Source organism: Gobio gobio (assembly GCF_949357685.1).
Source record: "Gobio gobio genome assembly, chromosome: 15".
Classification (NCBI taxonomy): Eukaryota; Metazoa; Chordata; class Actinopteri; order Cypriniformes; family Gobionidae; genus Gobio; species Gobio gobio.
The window spans coordinates 35,457,772-35,481,634 of NC_137108.1; the positions used below are offsets into that span (position 1 = coordinate 35,457,772).

General features: G+C 37.1%; 2 protein-coding genes across 3 annotated transcripts in view; one reads left to right on the top strand and one right to left on the bottom strand.

Annotated features, from left to right (window-relative positions):
* Positions 1 to 991: 991 nt before the first annotated feature.
* LOC307139153 (tRNA (guanine(10)-N(2))-methyltransferase homolog) overlaps positions 992 to 23,863 on the bottom strand; it is a 28,672-nt gene continuing 5,800 nt past the window's right edge. For both annotated transcript variants that reach the window (XM_079838033.1, XM_079838034.1), the window contains 12 exons: positions 15,961 to 16,026; positions 15,796 to 15,869; positions 14,879 to 14,960; positions 14,688 to 14,780; positions 14,432 to 14,566; positions 14,082 to 14,238; positions 10,537 to 10,617; positions 10,256 to 10,420; positions 9,910 to 9,982; positions 8,547 to 8,681; positions 3,788 to 3,908; positions 992 to 1,238 (listed from right to left, as the gene is read on the bottom strand). In XM_079838033.1, the coding sequence (XP_079694159.1) occupies positions 1,098 to 1,238; positions 3,788 to 3,908; positions 8,547 to 8,681; positions 9,910 to 9,982; positions 10,256 to 10,420; positions 10,537 to 10,617; positions 14,082 to 14,238; positions 14,432 to 14,566; positions 14,688 to 14,780; positions 14,879 to 14,960; positions 15,796 to 15,869; positions 15,961 to 16,026 (1,323 nt within the window). In that variant the 3' untranslated portion in view covers positions 992 to 1,097. The remainder of the gene's footprint in view (positions 1,239 to 3,787; positions 3,909 to 8,546; positions 8,682 to 9,909; positions 9,983 to 10,255; positions 10,421 to 10,536; positions 10,618 to 14,081; positions 14,239 to 14,431; positions 14,567 to 14,687; positions 14,781 to 14,878; positions 14,961 to 15,795; positions 15,870 to 15,960; positions 16,027 to 23,863) is intronic.
* Positions 16,691 to 21,940, top strand: LOC307139154 (actin-binding Rho-activating protein). Its single transcript, XM_079838035.1, has 2 exons — positions 16,691 to 16,795; positions 17,907 to 21,940. The coding sequence occupies exon 2, from the start codon at positions 17,953 to 17,955 to the stop codon at positions 18,421 to 18,423; it is 471 nt and encodes a 156-aa protein (XP_079694161.1). The 5' UTR covers positions 16,691 to 16,795; positions 17,907 to 17,952; the 3' UTR covers positions 18,424 to 21,940.

Genomic DNA, 23,863 nt, shown 5'->3' on the forward strand with positions numbered 1-23,863 from the left:
GACATGTTTCCATATTTTACAAAATATATATTTTTCCGCTAACCTGGAATAGTGATGATAGGGGAATATATAGACCATCCTAACAGACATACAAGGAATTTCAATATCATTCAACTAGTGAATACTGGGACACAATGGGAACACTGGAGAGAAACTCCAACGACATGAACACAACTCTGCTACAACTTGTCCACTAATTGATTTGTTAGCAACAGTTTGCAGTCTATTTTTCATTCATAACCCCTTTTATGTAAAAAGAAAAAAATGTCAGCTCATCTTGTAATGGAAAGTGGGTTTCAGCCTGGAATAGTTGAAGGCTGCGCAGACAGTTCTGTGGGTTTTCACTTCATCAATTCTCTACAAGGGATAGTTGAGGAATGGAAGGATGCTTATCTCCTTGATCCATTTCATTTCAGCTTACTCTTAAAGAATGCCTGAATGAGAAAAAGGATAGAGAAACCAGAAATAGGAATTGTGCCAGAACACAATATCACCGTTTTATAATGTTTGGGATCAGACTCAGGGTTTAGTAATGCAAAATGAAGACTGCAACAACAGTTAGCAGCTCTATCCTAATAAAAACACATGCATCTTCCAGTTTATGACACCACATGTTAAATCTCTGCCTAAGATCTCTCCTTATTTTCATAGGAGATCTTATTTATGTTGAACTAGACGGCTCTCTTTGAGGTGAGTTTGAGTCGAAGGCAGATTCATTAGTAAGATGTCAACCTGACCTGGTATAAACTCTTAAGGGAGTTTAGATAGCAGGCCCAGCGCTCCATCTTCCTCTGCAAATGTCCAGTAGGCACATTGCATTACACCCCTACATCTTCCCACTTCGCAAGCACTCGGAGAAACCGGTATTACGCTAATCCCTGTCGCCAATTTATCTTCAACACATATTGCTAATGCTGCAGTAAATTCAATCGCGTTTGTAGGGCTCGCTTTAAAGAGGAGAAAGATAAAAAGAAGTGGAGTAAACGTAAAACAAGTTTTGATTTTTATTTTATTGAAACATATTTACATGTGACAATTCAGTTATAAAAAGAATATTAAAAAGTATCAAAACAAAAATACAACTTAAAAACTTTTTTTTAATCGTCATTTCTTGGGGTCGCTTTGCTGTCCCTTCCGTTCTTCTTAGTAAGACCACTGAAGTATTTCTCTCGGAAAGAGTTGTGACCATGGTATGGGGTGAAGCGAGGGTCAGCAAGGTCTGCTAGTTTGTCCGAATCCTGCAAGAAAGCATTTTAAACGGTTTAAACAAAGAACATCAGACAGAAAGTGCAGCATTCAAGTAGTTCTTCAATGGTGGGGAGTTGAAATAGTGCAAAAAAAAAACAATTTCATTTTCATTTTTGGTAACACTTTAGTAAGGGGAACACATTCACTATTAACTATTAACCTTTTGCCTCAAACTCCTAATTTACTACTCCAAATTTAAAAGTTAGTAAGATAATTTTTGTAGCATTTAAGTTTCGGTATTGAGTAGAATTAAGGGATGTAGAATAAGTTAATGCAGACATTTAAACACACCACTATTTTATGAAAATAGGCTAATTTTCCAACTTTGAGTTTTACTGTTTTTAGAATCTATTCAGCCGGTCTTTGGTTCTGGCAGCAGCACTTTTAGCATAGCTTAGCATAGATCATTGAATCTGATTAGACCGCAGAAAACAGTTATTTTAATAATGTTACTGTTTTTACTGTATTATTGATTAAATAAATGCAGCCTTTGTGAGTGTATAAGAGACTTCTTCCGAAAACATAAACGTTGTAATGTTTCCAAACTTTTGACAGGTACAGTCAAAACTAAAAATGACGTGCAGAAACGTGCATAAATGTTTGGCTGAGTACAGCACACTTTTAAGTTTTCCCTTCACAAGCTCACAGTCAAGTGCCTAATGACAGACAGCAGAGTGTTAAGTTCCTCAGATTTTCCTGCTCAGAGTCGAGGCCAGGATCTTAAGCAGAACCTGCTGGAGGAAGGCAGGAGGGAAGCACACTGCGCCGCAGGCTAACGAGGTGGCAGAAAGACTGTGATGACTCCAGATCTGGGCCTGCAAACCATCAACGGCACCTTCTACAACACACTCCCTTCTGCCAGTCAGCAAGGACTCAGTTCAGGTCACACGCGCCGGGCCCTTAGTTTACAACACAACTTACTTGCAACACAGACCACACAAGCCACAGGAACAGACCCTAGTGTCTGTAGCGGCCTAAGTGGGCTGTCATGTCAATCAGAAGTCCAGGATGAACAAATGAAGATAAAAAGCACGGACATTTCGTGACTGTTTGCAAGAGATTCTCTAAGTCACTCCAAAAAATTGCCTATTTTTAAGACAATAAAACAAAGAAACGTATCCCCATCTCTCGAAATTCTTAGTAGTCTGTAACATGAACAATAATCTCTTCTGACTGAAATGGAAATATATAAACCAAGTAGATTTTTAAAGAAATTATCCTATTATTCAGCAATGATGCATTCAATTGATCTAATGTGAAGTAAAGGCTTTTACATTGTTACAAAACATTTCTATTCTTTTGAACTTTCTATTCATCAAATAATCCGAAAAAATTAAAAAAAAAAATATTAACCAGCACAACTGTTTTCAACATGGATAATAATAAGAAATGTCTCTTGAGCAGCAAATCAGCATATTAAAATGATTTCTGAAGGATCATGTGACACTGAAGACTGACATATTCAACTGAACAATTGTCAATTATAAAATATAATTTTATTTAGTAATTTGTGCTTTTGATTTTAGTTTGTTAGCATGACTTGGACATTTCTTTGAGAGATTTAACCGGGAAGACAAACAGATCTTTGGTGTAGATACTTTACAAGGGGAGATGAGGACACAGATTCAGTGTGCCAAAAGGCAAACTGTAAAGAGAAACAACAGAGCAAGAGATGGAAACAGAAAGAAAGAGAAGGACAAAAGGCAAAAACAGGGCCTCATCTGGACTCAGTTGTTTGACAGCACTAGACTAATGCTAGATCTGATAAGCTCCTGAAAGTCCTGCGTTCTGTTCTAAAAATAAGCTTCACTGGGTAATATTTATCCCATAACGCAACAAGACATGTTCCTTCTGTTCTCAAGCAACAGCAACAGAACCCAGCATTGGGCAAGAGCATTGTAGAACGGTCTAACACAGCCGACCAAGGACATTAGGATAAACAAACATCCATAAACAACAAGCAGCGGACACTATTCAGATGTTTTTTCAGCTACTGCTGGACATGAGGAGAAGTTTGGCAGAGATCTCCATAATCGTATTGAGGTATCCGATGCCAAGATCGCATACTTGAGCTTTGGGAAATGGGCCAGTTTTTCACAGAAGAGACTCATTTGATAGTCGTTTTTTTTTGTCTTTGGGTTTTGAAGCAAGTTCAGGTGGAAGACAAGGACATGACATCTGTAGGTAACATTTGTTCCAGGTTTGGAGAACAAGTCAGAGAAGACATGTCCGTCTGCGTAGATATTCGTGAGTGTGTTTCAGGAAAGTTTTTATGGGAACAATTTGTGGTTTTGAAGTGAAGTGACTGTCAGATCCAAAGATTATTTTCCATACAATGTGTGATTAAGTCATTAAAGCAGCTTAAAAACAGCGAGTCAACCACAGCCAGATGGCAGATTATTTTCAGAGCATTCAATGCGGCGACATAACAGACGTAACCGTATTTAAGATATTCAGGAACACACACTGACAGTTTGCATAAATCAAGCTCATCTTAAGAGCAAGGGGTCTCCTTTCCACCCAAAAAAGCCTCACATACCTCAGGCTCCTTGGTCTTCTCCATGGCGATGAGTCTTCGTGACGTGTGGCTGGACAGAGTTTGTTCGCAGTTGCTGATGAGAGTCAAACAAGGGTGAAGAGGCACCATCTCCTCACAGTACCTGCAGACCACAGTACAATTTTGGATTAGCCAGCTGCCCACTTATCAAATGAAACACCTTGGAAGTGGTAGGGGATGTCACAACTATCCACTGTTGTTGTCGAAATTGCGCCACTGCTCACTACTCATAGCAATGGAAAAGGGGTGATCAATTAAACGAGTGGCTGACATTTTTCAGATTCCCTGCCACTTATTCCCTACTCACTTTGGAAGCCAAACAACATTGAAGGTTACCAAAATGAAAAGAAGCAATGCATAAATGTATTTGGCAGACGTTTTTATCCGGTGTGCGACCCCCTTTACATTGCATTCAACGCTACATAAAGCTCTAGCTAATCATCAAGGGCAACATTTGACATCTTGCTGTAGCAAATACTATATCTGCCTTTGTGTTCATTATGGAAAAAACAACAATGTAATAAATGTAACGACAAAATTGCAACCACATTTGATGGGTTACAGACATTCACTTTTATAGGTCTGCACTTTTGTATTTGTACTTGCAAGTGACTTAAATTAACATGAAGCTAGTCAAGAATACACAATTCAAAGAACAGTTTTTATCGTTTATTACTACAATTTAACTTTAATTAACAAAATTGTGTAACAAAATATGTATAGGCTATTTATTTGCACGTGGTCATATAAACAACCAATCTGTAAATAAAGCAAGTGTCTCGAACCTAAAGTTGGTTATATCACAATAACGGTTCCCGGAGTCAGCTGTGAACTCGGTACTGGTTCAGAACGAAAAACTAACTTGGGCTGTGTTCCCACTTGTAGTTCGGTTTACTTGGTCTGGACCAAAAAACAAAACAAAAAAAAAACTTTACTCCTGGTCAGCTTAGCATTCACAGTTTCATTTTAATACCAAACCTAAAGATACTGAACCTAAAGGCATAGGGATATGTTCACAACCTGATTGGTCAGCTTTTATTTATTAAAAGAGTCAAAACAGCAGCAGGAATCCCTCCATTGCACACACAAACCAAGATCTGCTATGAGGAGACACGGTCTGATGCCTGTACCGAACTATGATGGGCAGAAAAAACAGGTATGCTTGAGCATTCGATCCTTTTTAGGGTTGCATCTTGTGACATCATGTCTCATTTTTGGTTAATTTACATGTCTTTGGTCCATCCGTATCACGTTCATATTTCATTCGAACCGCACCACAGATCGTTTGGAAGTGGGTCGAGACCCATCTTTTCAGAGATCTTGGTCTGCTTGTTTGGTGCTCACCAGGGTTCGGATGGCAGCGTTTACACGTATTCAAATGAACCGCAATAAGAGAGCGATTGCAACCGGGTTGGTTTGAATCACACTTGGCATGTTTGGTTCGATTAAAACAAAGCAAATTCAAAGCAGTGTCCAAAATGCTTATGGATGACTATTTTCTCAGGAAGTTGGTGTCATTTAAGACAAGTGTCTCAATACAAAAATTGTTTTTAAAATTCTTTCATTGAAAGTGTTTTGCATCACTTGCTGGTTTGGAAATGTCACAGTGGAACAACTTTTAGTAAATTATTTGGTGTCCCTCTAATTGGTTTACAACAAATCTACTAAACCCGATGTCTTTGTAAAGACATAAAAATCATATCTTTAACCTTCGGGTTGGAGATTTAAGATGGCAGTTTTTTTTTCTATTATTTCGTAAAAACTGATCAACTGAGAAGGTCCCAGTGATGAGTGTGGGGGGATTTTATTGATAATGGATGTGATTTTTACATTTGTGTACATTGTTTGTTTATGGGTAAACGCATGTTGAAATGATGTGTAAGAAAAACCGGTGTGCAATATCAAGGTAAATTTAAAGAAATAATAACTGACGAAACATAAATCGCAATTGACGACTAGACATTTGTCACAAAAAAAAAAGAGAGACATTTTTTGTTGCATTTCTGTAGCCTGGATGCCAGCCGAACTTAGTCCCGCCCACAACATTTGAGGTCGGGAAGTTCAGTCTGGACTTGAACCGTTGTGGAGCAACTATGCTTGAACCAGAGCTGTTCGGACCAATCAAATTGTCAGGGCGGGCTTTATACGATGGTCAACACATGCACGTCACCAAAGAGCGCCTGTGTTGAATTCGTTCTAATCCTAAACGGAGAACTTGTTCGTATGCATTCACCTTTACTATTTCTCTCAAAAATGATGATCATGTTGGTAAGTACTCCGTGTATCAATTCTTTTTTACAACACCGGCAAAGATCGTTTACACTCATAATCTCCCTACTTCTTCCAGCGTGCGTGCAATTGAGTTCTGTTGACAACTATGCGTCGCTCCGTTGCTCTGACTGGTTGTAAGTCTATCCAATTGAGTGCAGAGGCATTTTCTTTCCTGATTCGGTTGAAACACGCCTCATAATCACAGCCCAATTGAGCAGTATCAGACTCATATTCTGACTAGAATTGAGTATGACGACGTCAGGCTAGCATTTCTGACCATTTTTATCACAATCTGGAGCTATGCCGCAACTACGAGAAATACTGAGAACATCCAAACTATTCATTGTTCCGAGCGGCTGTGAAGACAGTTAGTAGGGACATTAACTCAGCAGGGAGTTGAGCTGGTAGGCTGTTAACATTCACGCGCTGACAGACGGCTTCGCACGCACCGACTCCCTTCATTTTTCAGACGATTACGTAAATACGACTTGTGCCTGAAATCAATGAAAAAATCGTTTCGAGGGCTGCTAGCTGTAGCTGAACCTCATCCACACAAAGCCACTCATCCACGAACCATTGCGCACACGCAGTTAGCTCCGTTTCAAACAAATCATAAATTATGTGCCCTCTTTTCAACGGACCTGACAAAGCAAAACAGGGAGGCATACGAAGCATACATATTCTCCAGCGTACTGTTTACATGGAGCTACTCCTGTCACCTTGGAGAAATGTCTAACAAATGTCAGATTTCCAGGAAAGGGCCCTCTGGAGAACTCCATCCACAGAAAATCACCTGACAGAATCACATTTCTGAATATAGGGCAATGAGTCAGAGCAGACTAGTAAATTATGGGGTACTAATGACTGACTAATGTCCCATGTGGATTACACTCATCTCTGCCTTCACTTCATGACGTCCATGTCCTGTAAAAGAGATTATTTTTCTGTTTGCAACAATATGCAGTGGTAACAAAACAATTTAAGTAAAGGTCAAAGATGTGTCAATCGAATTAAAAGACTCGCTTTCACCGTCACTGTGGACCCCATTCAAAATACGTTGGGATATGCTACTCTATCATCCCTCCTTTAATTTTGTTTGTTACGACTGAACTGTTGCGTCACAAGAAATCTGGAAATCTCGCCATTTACAATGACAGATGTGTTTTCATCTGGTGATCAGGGCCTGATTGTGAACTTTCTCCAGAGGATGAATCGGATACTGAGGGCTGTTTCCACTTCTAACTGTTACAAGGGTAATCAACATTGAAGCCCCAGATTCCAGCGGCAGTCATCCGCTCCTCTGACACCAAAGTTTATAAACATAAGTGTTGCTATACTAACGCCTGCTCTGAAGATCCTTCCTGACGCCACCGCCTCCTTGTGGTGGATGTTCACAGTTAAATTCTTTCTGTCTGTCAGCAAACTCGAACATATTCAGATCAGCTGTCATTTTATCGTCCTCTGACCTGTCGGCCAGACGGGCTAGAGTTCAGTTCAAATTTGGTTCTGAGACTCTAGTTTTGAGGGGTCAGGAAGGTGTTTTTTATTTTTTATTTTTTTTTGAAAGAAGTCTCGTGCTCACCAAGGATGTATTTATTTTATTTAAAAAAAATACAGTACTATTGTGAAATATTTTTTACAAATTAAAAGAACTTTTCTATTTTTTTCTTTGATGGCAAAGCTGAATTTTCAGCATTACTCCTTTCTTCAGTGTCACATGATCAGAAATCATTCTAATATGCTGATTTGGTGCTCAAGAAACATATTTTATTATTATCATTGTTGAAAACAGTTGTGCTGCTTAACATTTTGTGGAAACTGTTTTTTTTTCCAGAATTCTTTGATGAATAGAAAGATCAAGAACAGCATTTATTTGAAATAGAACTCTTATAAATGTCCTTACTGTCACTTGTGATCAATTTAACATGTCCTTGCTGAATAAAAAATGTATTTAAAAAAAATTACTGACTCAATTTTTGAATGGCAGTGTGAATCAAACAAGTGTACAGATGACACAAGCTAAATTCATGATTGTTGGCATCAGCAATCCTGAGGGAGTGAATCCCGTAACTACATGATGTAAAATCTGTCTACAAGTGAGATGGAGGTGAGGTAAAGTTGTAGATCACAAGCAGTGGGTCCCTCCTATGAGTCACTACTCTTCCTGGGCCCTGTAATCAGTGGATAGCATGATCTGTGGACACTGCTGTTTGTGGTCAGTGGAAAATACCCCACGGCTTCACACCTGCTCCACTGCTGGGCTGACCGCAGGTCAACAAGCCTGAGCAGGTTTAACACCCTCCACTGAAACAAGGGGCTTGAGCTACTGATATACTTTGAGATCATACCTATAGACATTAGAAGGTACAAGATAGCCCCCTAGTGACCGATTCAGCACACATAGGCTGGAGGAATGTGTACTGAATATAGACAGTTAATGTGACCATTCATTCAGATTAGATTTACTTACTCTGGTCTGTAGATTGGTAGCCAGTAGACGAGACGTCCACCTAAAACCAAGTGGTGGGCTGCAAAATTCAAGAGGTCGGCAAAGATATCACTCAGATGATAAGCCATTGAAACAGCGACGTGACTGTCTCCAGAGCTGCATTGGGATATAAAACACAAGAAAATATAATCAATAGAAGAAACTCAAAAGGATAGTTCACCCAAAAAAAAAGGGAAGTTATTTACTCGCCCTCAAGTTGTTCCAAATTAGTTTTTTCCATTAAGCAGAAAATTGAGGTACATTTTTGAATGTGCTGGTTGTTGTTTTTTCTTCATGAAATTACAATAAATTGGGAAAATAGGCTTCAAGCTTCAAACAGAAAACAAGCACCATAAAAGTAATTATAGTCCATGGTATTTGTGCACTATTTGTGTAGAGTTTTTGTGTGAGTACTGACATGCGAGTACGAATGGAACGAATCATTCACTGGGATTCACAGAGATTTTGTGAAGTCAATCAACTGATTTATTGAAAAGATCCATCTCTCTCAAAGTAACATCTCAGTCACCAATCACTCATGAAGTCTTAAGAAAATGTAAATAAAAAATTTGGTTTGTTGTGTCCTTTTTGAAAAATATACAGTTCTTATGCAAATGCAATAAACGAAAAAGGGTGACTAATACATTCTATATTACCTTTTGTTTTCCATAGCAAATAGAAAATCATAGGCATTTGAAACAACATAAGAACTAGTTTCCAATACACAGAACCAGCATTGCATTAAACTCAACATCAATGACCATTTTCAATTGATAATAAAATTAATGGTATTATAATTAAATATTATTATAATTAGTATCATACAAAATGTTCTAATTACCGGTTTGTTTGTTATTTGTTAAAGAAAACCAATTTCTTTTGGCAATTAAATTGATCAAAAGTGATATTAAAAGACATATATAATGTTACAAAAGATTTCCATTTAAAATAAATGCTATTTTTAAACATTCTATTCATCGAAGAATCCAGTCATAAGAAATAGCAATAAATATATAAGCAAATAAGCATAGAATGATTTCTGAAGGATCATGTGTGACTGAAGACTGGAGTAATGGCCGCTGAAAATACCGCTTTGCATCTCAGAAATAAATTACAATCAAATTTTTTTTGTTTTAATAAAATAAAAGCAATGAGAATAAGGATCTCAAAAAGGATCATAAATAACCTTACAGTCCACTGACTTTTGAATGGTAGTGTAATTGTATAGTCTTATACAATTTGTTGTGCTAGTTGTGAGGCAGTAAGCTTATTTGATGACTCGCATCTAAAGAGTGTTTCAAGTGGATCCATTAAAAATGCAGGTGGTTAAAAGTGATAGGCTTACAAATCCTCAGGAGGTTTGATGATATCTTTATTAGATCCTGTTCTCCTTGTGGACTCACGAATACCATATGGAGCTGCACAAGGGAAACGGAAAACAATTAAGGCTTCAAAACAACAGTTAATAGTAACAAATAAAAAAACACAAATGTGACTTTAATGGTGAAGCGTGTGATAATTGAACAATGTTTACAAACAGTATTCTCATGCGATCAAAAATCCAGCTTTAGCTACAGTAGTAGCGGTGCTTTGGAACATGGTAGCTTTCAGATAAGACCATAGTATTTTAACAAAAAAAAAGAAAAAAGACACCCTTCATCTTTAAAGGCCTTTAGTTTCTAGGAACGTACGGTCTGTAACAATGGCATCAAACTGTGCGTTTTTTCTCCAAACCGTTTTGGAAGCATCAGACACCATGACGTCCACGTAGAGACTCTCAGTGCCATACTGCCGCAGGTTTGCTCGGATGTTCTCATCAGGTCCTCTCCATTTCTGATCCTTCCTGCTGGCTTTTCCTGCAACAGGTTTAAATGCTCAAAGGTGCACACTCACAGCAAACGTACTGACTAAACCTACATCGTGTGAAAAACTCGAAGGAGAAAAGAATAGAGATGGCTTTAATAAAACGTACCAATTCCATGGATAGTGTTATAATCGATGTCTGTCCCGCATACATAAGCCCCAAAGTGCGAACACGCTACCAAAAGACTACCTGAAAACAAAAGAAGAACACAATGATCAGAGAGAATTACACAAGTGGTCTCTGGAATATATCTGACTGTAGATCTTTATATATGCACTTTAAAAGTGCGGCATATAAGGATTTCCAGCCATCTAGAGAGTTTTCAACTAAATAAGCACATCTGGCCTGCAGATCTCAGCGCATGTGGTGACAACAGACTTATGATAAAGCCTGGCAACATCATGGCACGCTACAATCTCACAGTGAGCCTCGCTTCAGAAAAAACCCTGAGAAAGAGAGAGAAATGCAGCCCCATGCTGTTTAGAAAGCCAGCAATCCTTCGTTTGACTAATGACACTGGAAAATGGTCCTTTCAAAGTCAAAAGAAAGAGAAGTGTGCCAACTGAGATGAAAAAGTAAAAATTCTTGTGAGCCATAACATAATATTATATAGAGATCTGCTCCTGGTTCCTGTTAGACTAAAATAAGAAACAGAATATGATGGCACAAATCCTCAATCACCCAGACAAGCTGTCAGATGTGATTTCCCTCAGAACGAGACACAAACACCTGCTTCAGTTTGGCCCAAAATAAAGCGTCTAAACTGTTCTGATTAACAACATGCCAAACAAACAATCTGCAAGACCCGCAGGGACGGGTTTCTACATCAGAAATCTACATTCTACATAGAATTCTACATCTGCTCGCGAGTACTTTTTCAAAGTTCAGGAACTTTCAGGGGTGGGACTTGAGCGGTGAACATGCTGATTGGTTAACACAGCATTTTATTTCAACCTCCATTTTTAAAAGTCTGTTGCGGTGTGTGCAGTAAGAGTTGTTTGCTATTTGAGATAAAAAAATACGACCGATAACGAGGTTCAGGCTTTATTAAAGGGGGGGTGAAATGCTGTTTCATGCATACTGATCTTTTTGCACAGTTAAAGACTTGGATTCCCATGCTAAACATGGACACAGTTTCAAAAGCTAAGGTGGACGTTTGATGGGAGTATTTCTTTGCCAAAATTAGTACTTCCTGTTAGTCATAAGTTTCGGAAAGTTTTTTTCGATCACGGGTCCGCTTGAGAGAGAGAGAGAGAGAGAGAAATAGGCTACGCCCATCAAAGCGCTGGCTCGTAGCCAAATAACCCCGCGTTAAGGCAAAAGTGGATGGAATTTGCTTTTCCGGATCAGCAACTGAGTTGCGCAAATATTTATGTCTGTTCCCTGCATTTCGGTGCCGATTGTTTTATAAACAAGGCCCAGTTCGACGCCGGATTTTCAGATCGCCTAATACTGAAGGATGGAGCGGTCCCAACGATAAAGGTCCCAACGTTGGAACCGCAGGCAGTGAGTAAGACTGCTTTAAATGTCTGTTTTTGCCTATGCCCATCAAGTAGCCCAAACATGATCACGTATTGATCAATGGAGCATGCGATGTATAGTGTGTACATTTGTTTAGCTGGCCACTATATGTGTATGTTTGTGTATTGTAAAAGCACTCCAAACAACAATACACAAAGAGTGGGGAAATATGTTGAACTAAATAAGCGCGCTTCTTCATTCAAATGCGCTACTATTCCATGTCTTTCTATGTAAACACTAGCCTGACGCGCAAAACCAGTCCAATTACTACAAATCATGTCAACACAAACCACGCGTAAACACACACACACGATATAATTAAAGTATAAATGTGTAAATAACACAAGCCGCTAAGCATATTATATAGTTAGTGTAACTTATACCACATAGAGATGTCCTGCTCTAGTCGTTTTTGCTGCTGCTCCTGTTCAACTTCAGCCTCTGGGTCTGATTCCGGATCATAGATGTATGGCTGTATCTGATTAAAAGCCATTTTTTATGTTGAATAAAGTTTTTTCACGCTTTTAGGGATGACGCAGCTTTCAGACGCACTCAACACAGTAACAGCGGCGTGCGCTCGACATTCTTTAGCTCCGCCCACACGATACGCCCCCAGCCGCACAGCTTTTTTCGGAAAGACTCGGAACAGCGCATCTTCCTTTTATAATTATAATAAAAATAAAGACTTTTCGGAGATATGCAGGATGCAATGCTACTCTATAGGTACTCAAGATTGACATGAGACTGACTGAAACTGAGTGTCCCCCCCCCCTTTAAGCTTATATGCGGAGGACGAAATCCAGCAGGAACTGGAAAGTCACACGCAGTCCTATGTCACCGGACTAATTTGCCTGATCTTCACGGTACTTTAGACCGCGATGGAAATGCAGACAGCAACAGGTTTGGGGGGAAAAAAGTTCCTGGGACAAATTGTTCCGGGTAAAAAAAAAAAAAAAAAGTCAAAGAACCTTCAATACAATGTCAATAAATAATTAAATACAACTAAATTGATAAAATAATTATTCCACCAAATGATAGTCCATTAGCTGTAGGCTCTTTATGATTGACAAGCAACATAACTGAATAAACAAAACATTTTGTATTCTGAAAAATATTCAATTAATGATGCCTGGGTAAATATAGAATTTAAGTGATGCTACGTTGAAGGGGGGGGGGGGGTGAAATGCTGTTTCATGCATACTGAGCTTTTTACACTGTTAAAGACTTGGATTCCCATCCTAAACATGGACAAAGTTTAAAAAAAAAAGTTGGACGTTTGATGGAGTATTTCTGTGCCAAAAGTACTCCTTCCGGTTTCTCATAAGTTTCGGAAAGTTTTTTCCGAGTATGGGTATGTGTGACGTCAGATGGGGTGGAATGTCCTTGTATGGGCCATACGGGCTCTTCTCCCGAAAGGGCGCGGCCGCGACTAGAGCGAGAGAGCAAACGCTTTAGGGAAGCCGGCTGCGCTGCAGTCTCAGGACTTAACGAAATCAACAATGTCACCAAAGATGTGTGTTTTTGGTTGTCATGGCAAGACAATCATGTTTTTCCGGAGCAGCAACGGAGTTGTGCAAGTGTTTGTTTGTTCCCTGAATTTCGCCGACGATGGTTTATAAAGATACAGTTCAACTCCAGATTTGTAGCTCGTCTAATGCTAAAAGATGGAGCAATCCCAGCGATTAAGGTTCACGGTCGTGTGTTGGAAGCAGGCGGTGAGTAAAACTGCTTCAAATGTCTTTGTGTTCAAATGTCACAAAAACTATTGTCGTCGCTTCGTAAAATTATTGTAGAGTCACTGTGGTGAGATGGACTTTGTAACGACGTTTTAAGTGCCTTTTATGGGTCTTGGGAGTGTAAATGTACTGAATGCCAATGGAGGCCTATCTGAAGCCTTTCTCAGCCATCAGCTTTCAACAAAAATATCTTCATTTGTGTTCCGAAGATGAACGGAGGTCTTATGGGTGTCGGAACGACATTAGGGTGAGTAATTAATGACAGAATTTTCATTTTTGGGTGAACTAACCCTTTAATGAGTCATGATTAATAACAGCATTACTGTTTTACTGTGTTTTTGATCAAATGAATGGTGAGCATAATAGACTTCAAAGCCTGTACAAACATTTCCTCACCTGTTCCAACAAAAGGATCGTAAACCAAATCATCAGCCTTTACTCTGGCATGATTGGCCATGATGAAAGAGAGACCAGCGTCCATGCTAGTGTTCCCAATGAAATGTCTCTTCTTCACACTGTAAGAGCGAATTAATTCTCTCTGACCATCTGCAATCTGAAGAGAAAACCTATTTAACATTTAAGAGATACAGTGTGTTACCTTATATTTTAAGGACATCATTCAGCTTTAGTATCTAGGACACAAATCAAGCGTATTACAAATCCATACAAATGTGAAGCCCTGTACACCAGCACACACAACTGAAGAAACATCCTGAACCATTATATATCTGGATAGAGCTGCTCACCCATCTCCCAAAGTACAAATGGAAAGGCTCCTCTGGGATGTCATTAGGATCAGAACCATAATCCTCCAGCAAACAGAAAATATGTTCTGCTTCCTTTAGATTGACCTTCCCTTCAAACGGCAGAAAGTCTAGAGCCTGTGTCAAAAATACAATTAGTTAAGATATTCAAAATCGCAACTGAACCAATTACGGACTGTATGCCAAAGAATCAGGTATTTAAAATTTATAAACATGTAAAATACAGCAAAATACGTACATCAATCTTGTTGATTCTGTCCTTAAACTCTAATGTTTTGTTGAACGTGTAGACATTGATCTTATAAGTTGAATTCTGTTGTAGATATGGAGCCTGTGAATAACAAGAGACAAGAGACAGTTTATTCAGAGATATACTCTGTAAATCTCAAAGACACATTGTACTTTACTGTAAGAGAAACGTGAACAAACCATGTTTTCTGCTGGATACTCCAACAATGACTTCTTCAACTCGTCTGGTGTTCTTCCATGACCCCAAAGTTCAAAAGCAGACCTTGAAATCAATATTAAACTTTGCGTAAATCCAGCAATTTAATAATTGTATCACTGTATTTATTTTTACCATGGCTCATTTTAGTAACACTTTACAATAAGGTTTTATATGATAACGTCAGTTAATGCATTAGCTAATATAAACTAACAATGAGGATTATATTTTTTGCAGTATTTATAACTCTTTGTTATAAAGAATATAAGTGTTAACTCTTTGTTCATGCAGGTTCAGTGCCTTAAAGGGATAGATCACCCAAATATGAAAATTAATTAACTCACCCTCAAAAGTTGTTCCAAACCTGTATGAATTTCTTTCTTCTGCTCAACACAAAAGAAGATATTTTGAAGAATGTCGGTAACCAAACAGTGGATGGACCCCATTGACTTCCATAGTATTTTTTTTCTCCAGACTATGGAAGTCTTTGAGTGAACTATCCCTTTAACTAATGCTAACTACTTTTGATTTTAAAAATGTAGTAAATGGTGAAATTAGCATTAACATAATTAAATGCTGTAGAAATAATGTTCTTTGTTAGTTCATGTTAACTAATGTTAATAACAAATGAAACCTTATTATGATAAAGACGAAAACACCTGTTTTCAGCCACGCTATATTCACACATTGATCTTAAGCCAATCATTGACTACATTCAAATATATGCAGAGTCCTGATTGGCCATAGGGTCACGGAATCATATGCAAAGTAGGAAGTAAAAATTAAAATAAATAAATAAATAGGTAAATAAATATCGCCGAGTAAATGCATTAATAAGTATAATAGTTTGTCATCCTGAGCATTTGACGTGTAATTTAATTAATAAAATATTATAACCTACTTGCCACAAACCGTTCTGGACATGACACTCCGTATATCATCTTCAGATAAGCCATTTAGTTGCCAAAAGGGAGACTTGTAAGGAGAAAGTTATAATTGTTAGAAATTAAATAACTTATGACAATTAACGTTACTTATGTCAAGTAAAAAACTACTTTGGCATTACCTTTTCTATGAATGTTTCTGATGTATCAAATGGCCGGTTCCTTAGAGACAGCAATGCTTTAATTTCCTGCAATCAATAATTCAAATAGTGATTTATGAATGTTTACCAAATACACTTCACATTAAAATAATTAACTCTACAATACTGAACAGAGCTGTGCAAAAATAGTATGAATAATGAGCTCTATAGTTCAAAATAAACTCTGACAGTTTAATCCAATAAATAAGCATTTTAACACGACGGTCTGAGTGTACTGAAGGTTTGCAGTTTGTACCGGTAATCTAAAATCGACGTTATCGTGTGCCAGATGAAGTAAATATTTTCTGCACGCCCGACCAGAGTGGAGCGCCATGTTTGTGTGTAACATTCAACATCATCCGATGGGTATATTGTGCTCGTAACAACAGTTCCTATTTGGCGTCCCCCTACGTAAATCGCCTACGCGAAAATTGGATGTTTGTATTTTTCAAAGCATGTTTTAACTAAGTCATACTCATGAGTAAAATTAAGTAAATTGCCTATTTCCTCAAAAGAAAGCCGAATAATTTCCCCCTACGCTTATATAGTCTTTTTAGAAAATGGAAACGATTTAGTGTCACCTGATACTATCTTTTAATCTTATTAACACACTCATTAACTTCTTAAGGGGCTAAAATCTCCCGTCATTGGTTCATCATCTTGTAAAGTGACATGATTCTCATGCTCTCATTGGTTAGTTTACACGTCAATCACTCTCACAAGCGGTCAGAAAAGTATCCACTGCACAACTTGAAATGTATCCACTTCCATCGCTGTTACAGCATGACAACCATAAACAAGAAGCCAAACAAGGGCGGTAAGGTTTTGTTATAGTACAATTAACGTGTGATGGATATATTTTGGTGTCAAATAAATCTGTGTAAAGTCGACAGCATCGTTAAACTAAGCTGTCATAGACTACTGCGTGTTCTATAAGGCCAGTTTCGTATTGTTGTATATGTGTATTGTATATTGTGCCGGGTTTTTTTTTTTTTTTTGCAGGGCTGTGTGACTTCTAATAGAGAATATATTCAGTTTCTCAATTTGAACTAAATTTGAATTTAAGTTTGCAGAATTGTAAACCAAATTTGAAGTATTAATGGAATAAAATTCAAGCCTAACTGTATATCTGCAGTCTTTTTTATAATTTGATCATTATAATATAATAATTAAATTTTCAGTATAAATATGCACTGTAAAAAATTATATGATCAATAAGTTATTATGGCAACATATGTTTTTCCATTGCTATAACGCATCAAAATAAGTTAAGCAATTTTCAACTTTTATACAAGTAATACAAGATTCTACAAATTTGTGTTTCAGTTTAATGTAATTTAAGTTGAAATGATTTTCATTTTATTTTTAATATTTTTTATGTGCTTTTGTCTTTTTTTACCTTTTGGGTTTAATTCATTTTTATTTTTATTTAAGTTTTAGTTTTAATTCAATTTTAGTTATTTACTTTCAGTTAGTAGGCTAATTGTATCTGCATTATCTTAAACTTCTTAAAATCTTCTTAAAACTATCTTAAAATTCCAGTTAGTTGCATAATTTCACATTTTTGTTTGGTTTAGTGAGGTTTTTCATCGAATATTTATATTTTATTTTATTTCAATGAACACAAATGTTTTTGATAGTGTTAGGTTTAGTTAATGATAATAACCGTGTCCTGGAACATTTTTTCTTAAATTTCAAAATGACAGTACAGAAGTAGTACACTTGTGGTTCTACCTCAAATTTTGGGATCAGTATTTATTTTATAGTCTATAAATGAATATATCCTTATGATATAGTTGAGTTTAAGTGCACAGACTAGTATTGATTACATTGGGTCAGTCTTACTTGTAGACTTCATGAAGCTTTAAGTTATTTAAAGCCTGTACGACATGCAATCTTCTCACTCGTAGCCTGTGTTGTGCCAACAGTGAAGCATGCTGAAAACTAGAGCTGTCCTTTGAGCCAAAGGTCACCATGGAGACGAATGAAGCACCTGCGCAGCGTAATGACGACAGGGCGGAGACCTGCACCGTGTCTGTCAAAGGTCTGACAGAGAACTGGCAGAAATGGTCCAACGACCACTGTGAGTATCAGAAACAAAATCCTTTCAGCAACGGCAAGGTGATTCCTCCGCAGATCCAGCGAGGACAAGAGGGCTACGGCAGGCCTTTAGAGGGCTCTAAAACAGAGCAGAGAGGAAAAGATGCCCACTCCCACATCAGCAGGGAGGTCACTGAGCTCTGCCAGGTCATTCAGGAGATCGGAGAGAGCAGAGACGAAGGCAGGCCGGCTGTGCGGTTCGGGATGCTGTTTGAGAGATACGTCACCATCTCTGATAAACTAGTGGGAGTTCTGCTGCGGGCACGGAAGCAAGGGCTGGTGCACTTTGATGGAGAGATGCTGTGGCAGGGGAGAGATGATGAAGTTCTCATCACCTTACAGTGATTTACAGCAGTGATGGACACCACGTGCCTGCCTCAAAGTCAATATTACTATCCAACATTGCTTTATAGGCATCCATTTTACTTGAAAAGGGGTTAGGAGTCAGTTTTTCGGCCAAAGAAACTATCTCTAATGAGATTTAAACTGAGTGTAATTGAATTTATATGTAGCTGGTATATTACGTATAATTACATATAATATATTACATTTTCATGCTTTCAAAGGTGAAGTGTGTCATTTCTGTAACACCAAATGGAATTGGAAAAATAATGTTTTCAAACAAGATTTCAAAACATTCTTGTCTGTCATTTGTCTTAAATTGCTATAAAAACAGAGCAACAATACATACACTTTTCGATGGAAGCTTGTTTCCGCAACTGAATAAAAAAGAAAAAAAAGTAACTGTGACTTTTTATCTCAGAATTCTGACTTTTTTTCTCGCAATTGCGAGTTTACATATTGCAATTCTGAGAAAAAAAAATGTATATAAACTCACAATTGCGAGTTCTAAAGTCAGAATTGCGCAATATAAACTCGCAATTATGTTATAAAGTCAGAATTACACAATATACACTTGTAATTGTGTTATAGTCAGAATTGCAAGACAAACTCACAATTGTGTTATAAAGTCAGAATTGCAAGATATAAACTCACAATTGTGTTATAAAGTCAGAATTGCGCAATATAAACTTGCAATTATGTTATAAAGTCAGAATTACGCAATATAAACTTGTAATTGTGTGTTATAAAGTCAGAATTGCAAGACATAAACTCACAATTGTGTTATAAAGTCAGAATTGCAAGACATACACTCACAAATGTGTTATAAAGTCAGAATTGCAAGATATAAACTCACAATTGTGTTATAAAGTCAGAATTGCAAAATATAAACTCACAATTGTGATATGAAATCAGAATTGCAAGATATAAACTCACAATTGTGTTATAAAGTCAGAATTGCACAATATAAACTCGCAATTGTGTTATAAAGTCAGAATTATGCAATATAAACTCGCAATTGTGTGTTATAAAGTCAGAATTGCAAGATATAAACTCACAATTGTGTTATAAAGTCAGAATTGCGCAATATAAACTCACAATTGTGTGTTATAAAGTCAGAATTACGCAATATAAACTCGCAATTGTGTGTTATAAAGTCAGAATTGCGCAATATAAACTCACAATTGTGTGTTATAAAGTCAGAATTACGCAATATAAACTCGCAATTGTGTGTTATAAAGTCAGAATTGCAAGATATAAACTCACAATAGTGTTATAAAGTCAGAATTGCACAATATAAACTCGCAATTGTGTTATAAAATCAGAATTACGCAATATAAACTCGCAATTGTGTTATAAAGTCAGAATTGCAAGATATAAACTCACAATTGTGTTATAAAGTCAGAATTACGCAATATAAACTCGCAATTGTGTTATAAAGTCAGAATTACGCAATATAAACGCGCAATTGTGTTATAAAGTCAGAATTGCAAGATATAAACTCACAATTGTGTTATAAAGTCAGAATTGCAAGATATAAACTCGCAATTGTGTTATAAAGTCAGAATTACGCAATATAAACTTGCAATTGTGTTATAAAGTCAGAATTGCAAGATATAAACTCACAATTGTGTTATAAAGTCAGAATTACGCAATATAAACTCGCAATTGTGTGTTATAAAGTCACAATTGTACAATATAAACTCGCAATTGTGTTATAAAGTCAGAATTACGTAATATAAACTTGCAATTGTGTTATAAAGTCAGAATTGCAAGATATAAACTCACAATTGTGTGTTATAAAGTCAGAATTGCAAGATATAAACTCACAATTGTGTTATAAAGTCGGAATTGCACAATATAAACTCACAACTGTGTTATAAAGTCAGAATTGCGCAATGTAAACTCGCAATTGTGTGTTATAAAGTCAGAATTGCGTAATATAAACTCACAATTGTGTTAAGTCAGAATTAGTTTCCAGCTCTATATTTCTGAGGTACATTCTTTTTAATGTTTTAACAGTACTCTGAACAAAAGAAACAAATGAAAGACTTGCATAAAAAAACCTCCAAGGTTCCTCGCTTTATTTCGAGCCAAAACAGAGCCATCAATAGTCAAAGACGGTGAACCAGCTTTGAAAATTTGATGATGGGAACCAGTGAGCATAAACAAGTTCAGACACAAGAAATTATTACTTATCCTAGTTTTTAATCTTAGAAATACAGAAAACCAACATCAGGGTGCTCACCAGATTTTGAGTGTAAATCTGTGAATCATCAGCATAAAATTGATAATGGAGGCCAAGTGATCGCAATAAATGACCAAGTGGTGACAGATAAATGGTAAAGAGTAAAGGGCTCAAGACTGAGCCCTGGGGAACTCCAGTGAAAACAGACCTGTAACCACGCATAGAAATGAACTGAGAACGGTCGGTGAAACCACTTCAAATCTGTCCCCGACAAACCAAAATCTTTTTCAAGGCAGTTAAGTAACAGACCATGATAAACAAGTATTGTCTAGAAAATACATGTCTACTTTTCTGTATGGGGTTGCTTTGAAATTCTTATAAATGTAATTAATATAAAATGATTTGGAGTGATGATCATGTGATCGTTTTGAAGCAGAAAAACTATTAAAAAAGCACATATTCAGGTTATTTATTTTGTTTACATGCTTACAGACATACAGTGCAAATGCATCACTCAATAATTAAATACATCCGAGGCATGCAGGCCTTACATCCATACAGTAAAATCTATATCATGGCATAAACAGAGTTAAAACATTTCATATAGTGTTATATGAACAGACGAAATTGCTCTTGCATCACTGATGCAGTACAAAATGACAAAACACTGCCGTATTCTGATGCTGAAATCATTCAGCTGAATCCAATTATTGAGCTTAATTGTCATTTTCAGCTCATTCATATTAAAAAAAAGTCTTTGTCACTGCTCTGTATCCTTAAAAATCATGTTATTTGAGGAAAACTGAAAGAAGCCCAACTGTTCACCGTAAAAGATTAATGATTCTCTCAAGTTTATAAATGTCATTACTCATTGCATGCTTTTCTTTCTTTTTTCGAATCAATTCAAAAGTAGCTACAATTTTGTAGCTGCAAATTTGATTAGCCTGTCTAGCCAACAATATCAAACAATGAACGTATAGCATTAATGTGTATTATAACCCTGAGGCACTCGTCTGTGGCCTTTTGTCATCACAAACAGATTGACTTGGACTGTTGTTATGAGTAACTTGGCTCTGGGCATCTCAAACATTAATGCATTTTGAGTTCCTTTCACTTCCTGTACATTTAGCTCATAGAGTTCAGCCTTTGGATTAACTGGTCTGCCTGCAAAATGAAAACAGACAAGAGTTAGCCATACTTTTGGGTCAATGGCATGACATGCATATTTTTGTGTCTAAGTACATTATTTCCTTTTAAATTCATTTATTCTATAAATCCTATTTAGTTTGAATTCCTTTTCAGTACATTCAAATAATAAATATATCTTAAAGCTACACTGTGTGATATTTTCCCCCATCTAGCGGTGAAAAGGTATATGACCATCCAGTGAATATTAGTTTCTGTTCCTCTCAATTCCGATTTCATTTTAACTCCTACGGTGGCCGATTTAGTCCAAGATTAACATGGCTTCCAGTTCGACCTCGTCCACATTCGACACGGTGCCATCGAGTGTTAAAACGCGAAAGGCGAAGCTTAAATTTACGGGTATGTCCCTCTTTGGCTAATGTACTTTCAAGATGGAGGGGCGACCCGCATTCAAACCCCTTGCCCGTATGTATTTTCAATGGCATATTATAAACTTACGAGAATACTTTATTACTTGAAAGAAGTAAATATACATTAATGAGCACATATATTTTTGAAAGAACTAAGTGTTTTTAGTTAAGAATAAACTAAAAAAGTTACACAGTGTAGCTTTAAACTCACAAAATGTCAGGTGGCACAACCGTCCCCACAAATGAACACAGAAAGAAAGCCATTTCAAATGTTTTAATAAGAGTTAAAAATAAAATACTATGGCCTAATTTTATGTTTGAAACCTTTCATATGAACAAATATATGTATAAATATCAGTTGTTTTAAAGCGGTTGAGATAATTGAAAAACTTTTGGCAGGGAATTTGTATATTCTCAAATGTCAGGGTGGCACAATGGAAAGCATGGCTCTTTTATTATGAATTGAGGTAATAACGGTAAGCATGATAATGCATTATGACTTTACTGTTATTCATCACATTCGATTACAGTGTATCTGACCAATCTCTTGCACTGTAGCCTATTCCAGTTCCTACATTCTGAATGTGATGTCATGTGATTTATTCTGTTTTTGATCAATTTACCATTTACTTCAATAGAGACTGTTGACTAAAACACATGTATTTGTAGTTTATTTTTATGTTGAATTGAAATTGAAATTGAAATTGAAAAAGTAATTAATGTTGTCAGGTGGCACAACTGATATTCTTCAGGTTGTGCTACCATGTCAATTATTGATTTAATCCAACAAATAATTAGCCTGGCGTGGCCATACTCAATTCTAGTCAGAATATGAGTCTGGTACCGCTCCATTGAGCTTTGATTATGGGGCGTGTTTCAACCGAGCCAGGAAAGACCTCAATTGGATAGACCCACAACCAATCAGAGCAACGGAGCGACGCGTAACGTTAGTTGTCTAATGTCAACAGAACTCAACTGCACTGTGTTACCAAGTCCGTGTTTTTCTCCATGTCCGCGGGTTGAAGCGACCCCAATTATGTGATTATATAAACCCAGGAATGCGAATTTTAGCAGGCAACCTTGCCAAAATAACATATTTTGCCAACCAAACGCCATTTTTTTCCGGAGAACCCCCCGGAAAGTTATAGTTTTGGGCTATAGTTTTGAGTAGCAATTGTGCGCGACATTGCAAAAACACTTGGAAGCCCTGTCTGCACGCACACTGGATTAAGTAACGTTACAAGAAAAAGATGAGTGTAAACGATCTTTGCCAGTAATAAAATAATTTAAGGATACACAGAGTACTTACCAACACGATCATCGTTTCTGAGAGAAATAGTGAAGGTGAACGCATATACGAACAAGTTCTCCGTTTAGGATAAGAGCAAATTCAACCCAAGAGCCTTCGATGACGTGGATGATTACGTTACTGTTGATCATCTGTCCATCATCATCTAAAGCCCGCCCTGACAATTTCATTGGTCCAAACAGTTTCTGTTCGGGCATAATTCCTCCTCTATGGAGCGAGTCCAGACCGAATTGCCCGAGCAAAAAATTTTGTGGGCGGGGCTAAATTCGGCTGGCATCCAGGCTAACAAATAATAGGTCAAATGACTGAAAACTAGATTGTTATTAGTTCTTTTTTTAAATTTACTTTTACCCGTCTTTAAAAGTAAAATCAGATGCTGTAAGTAAAAAC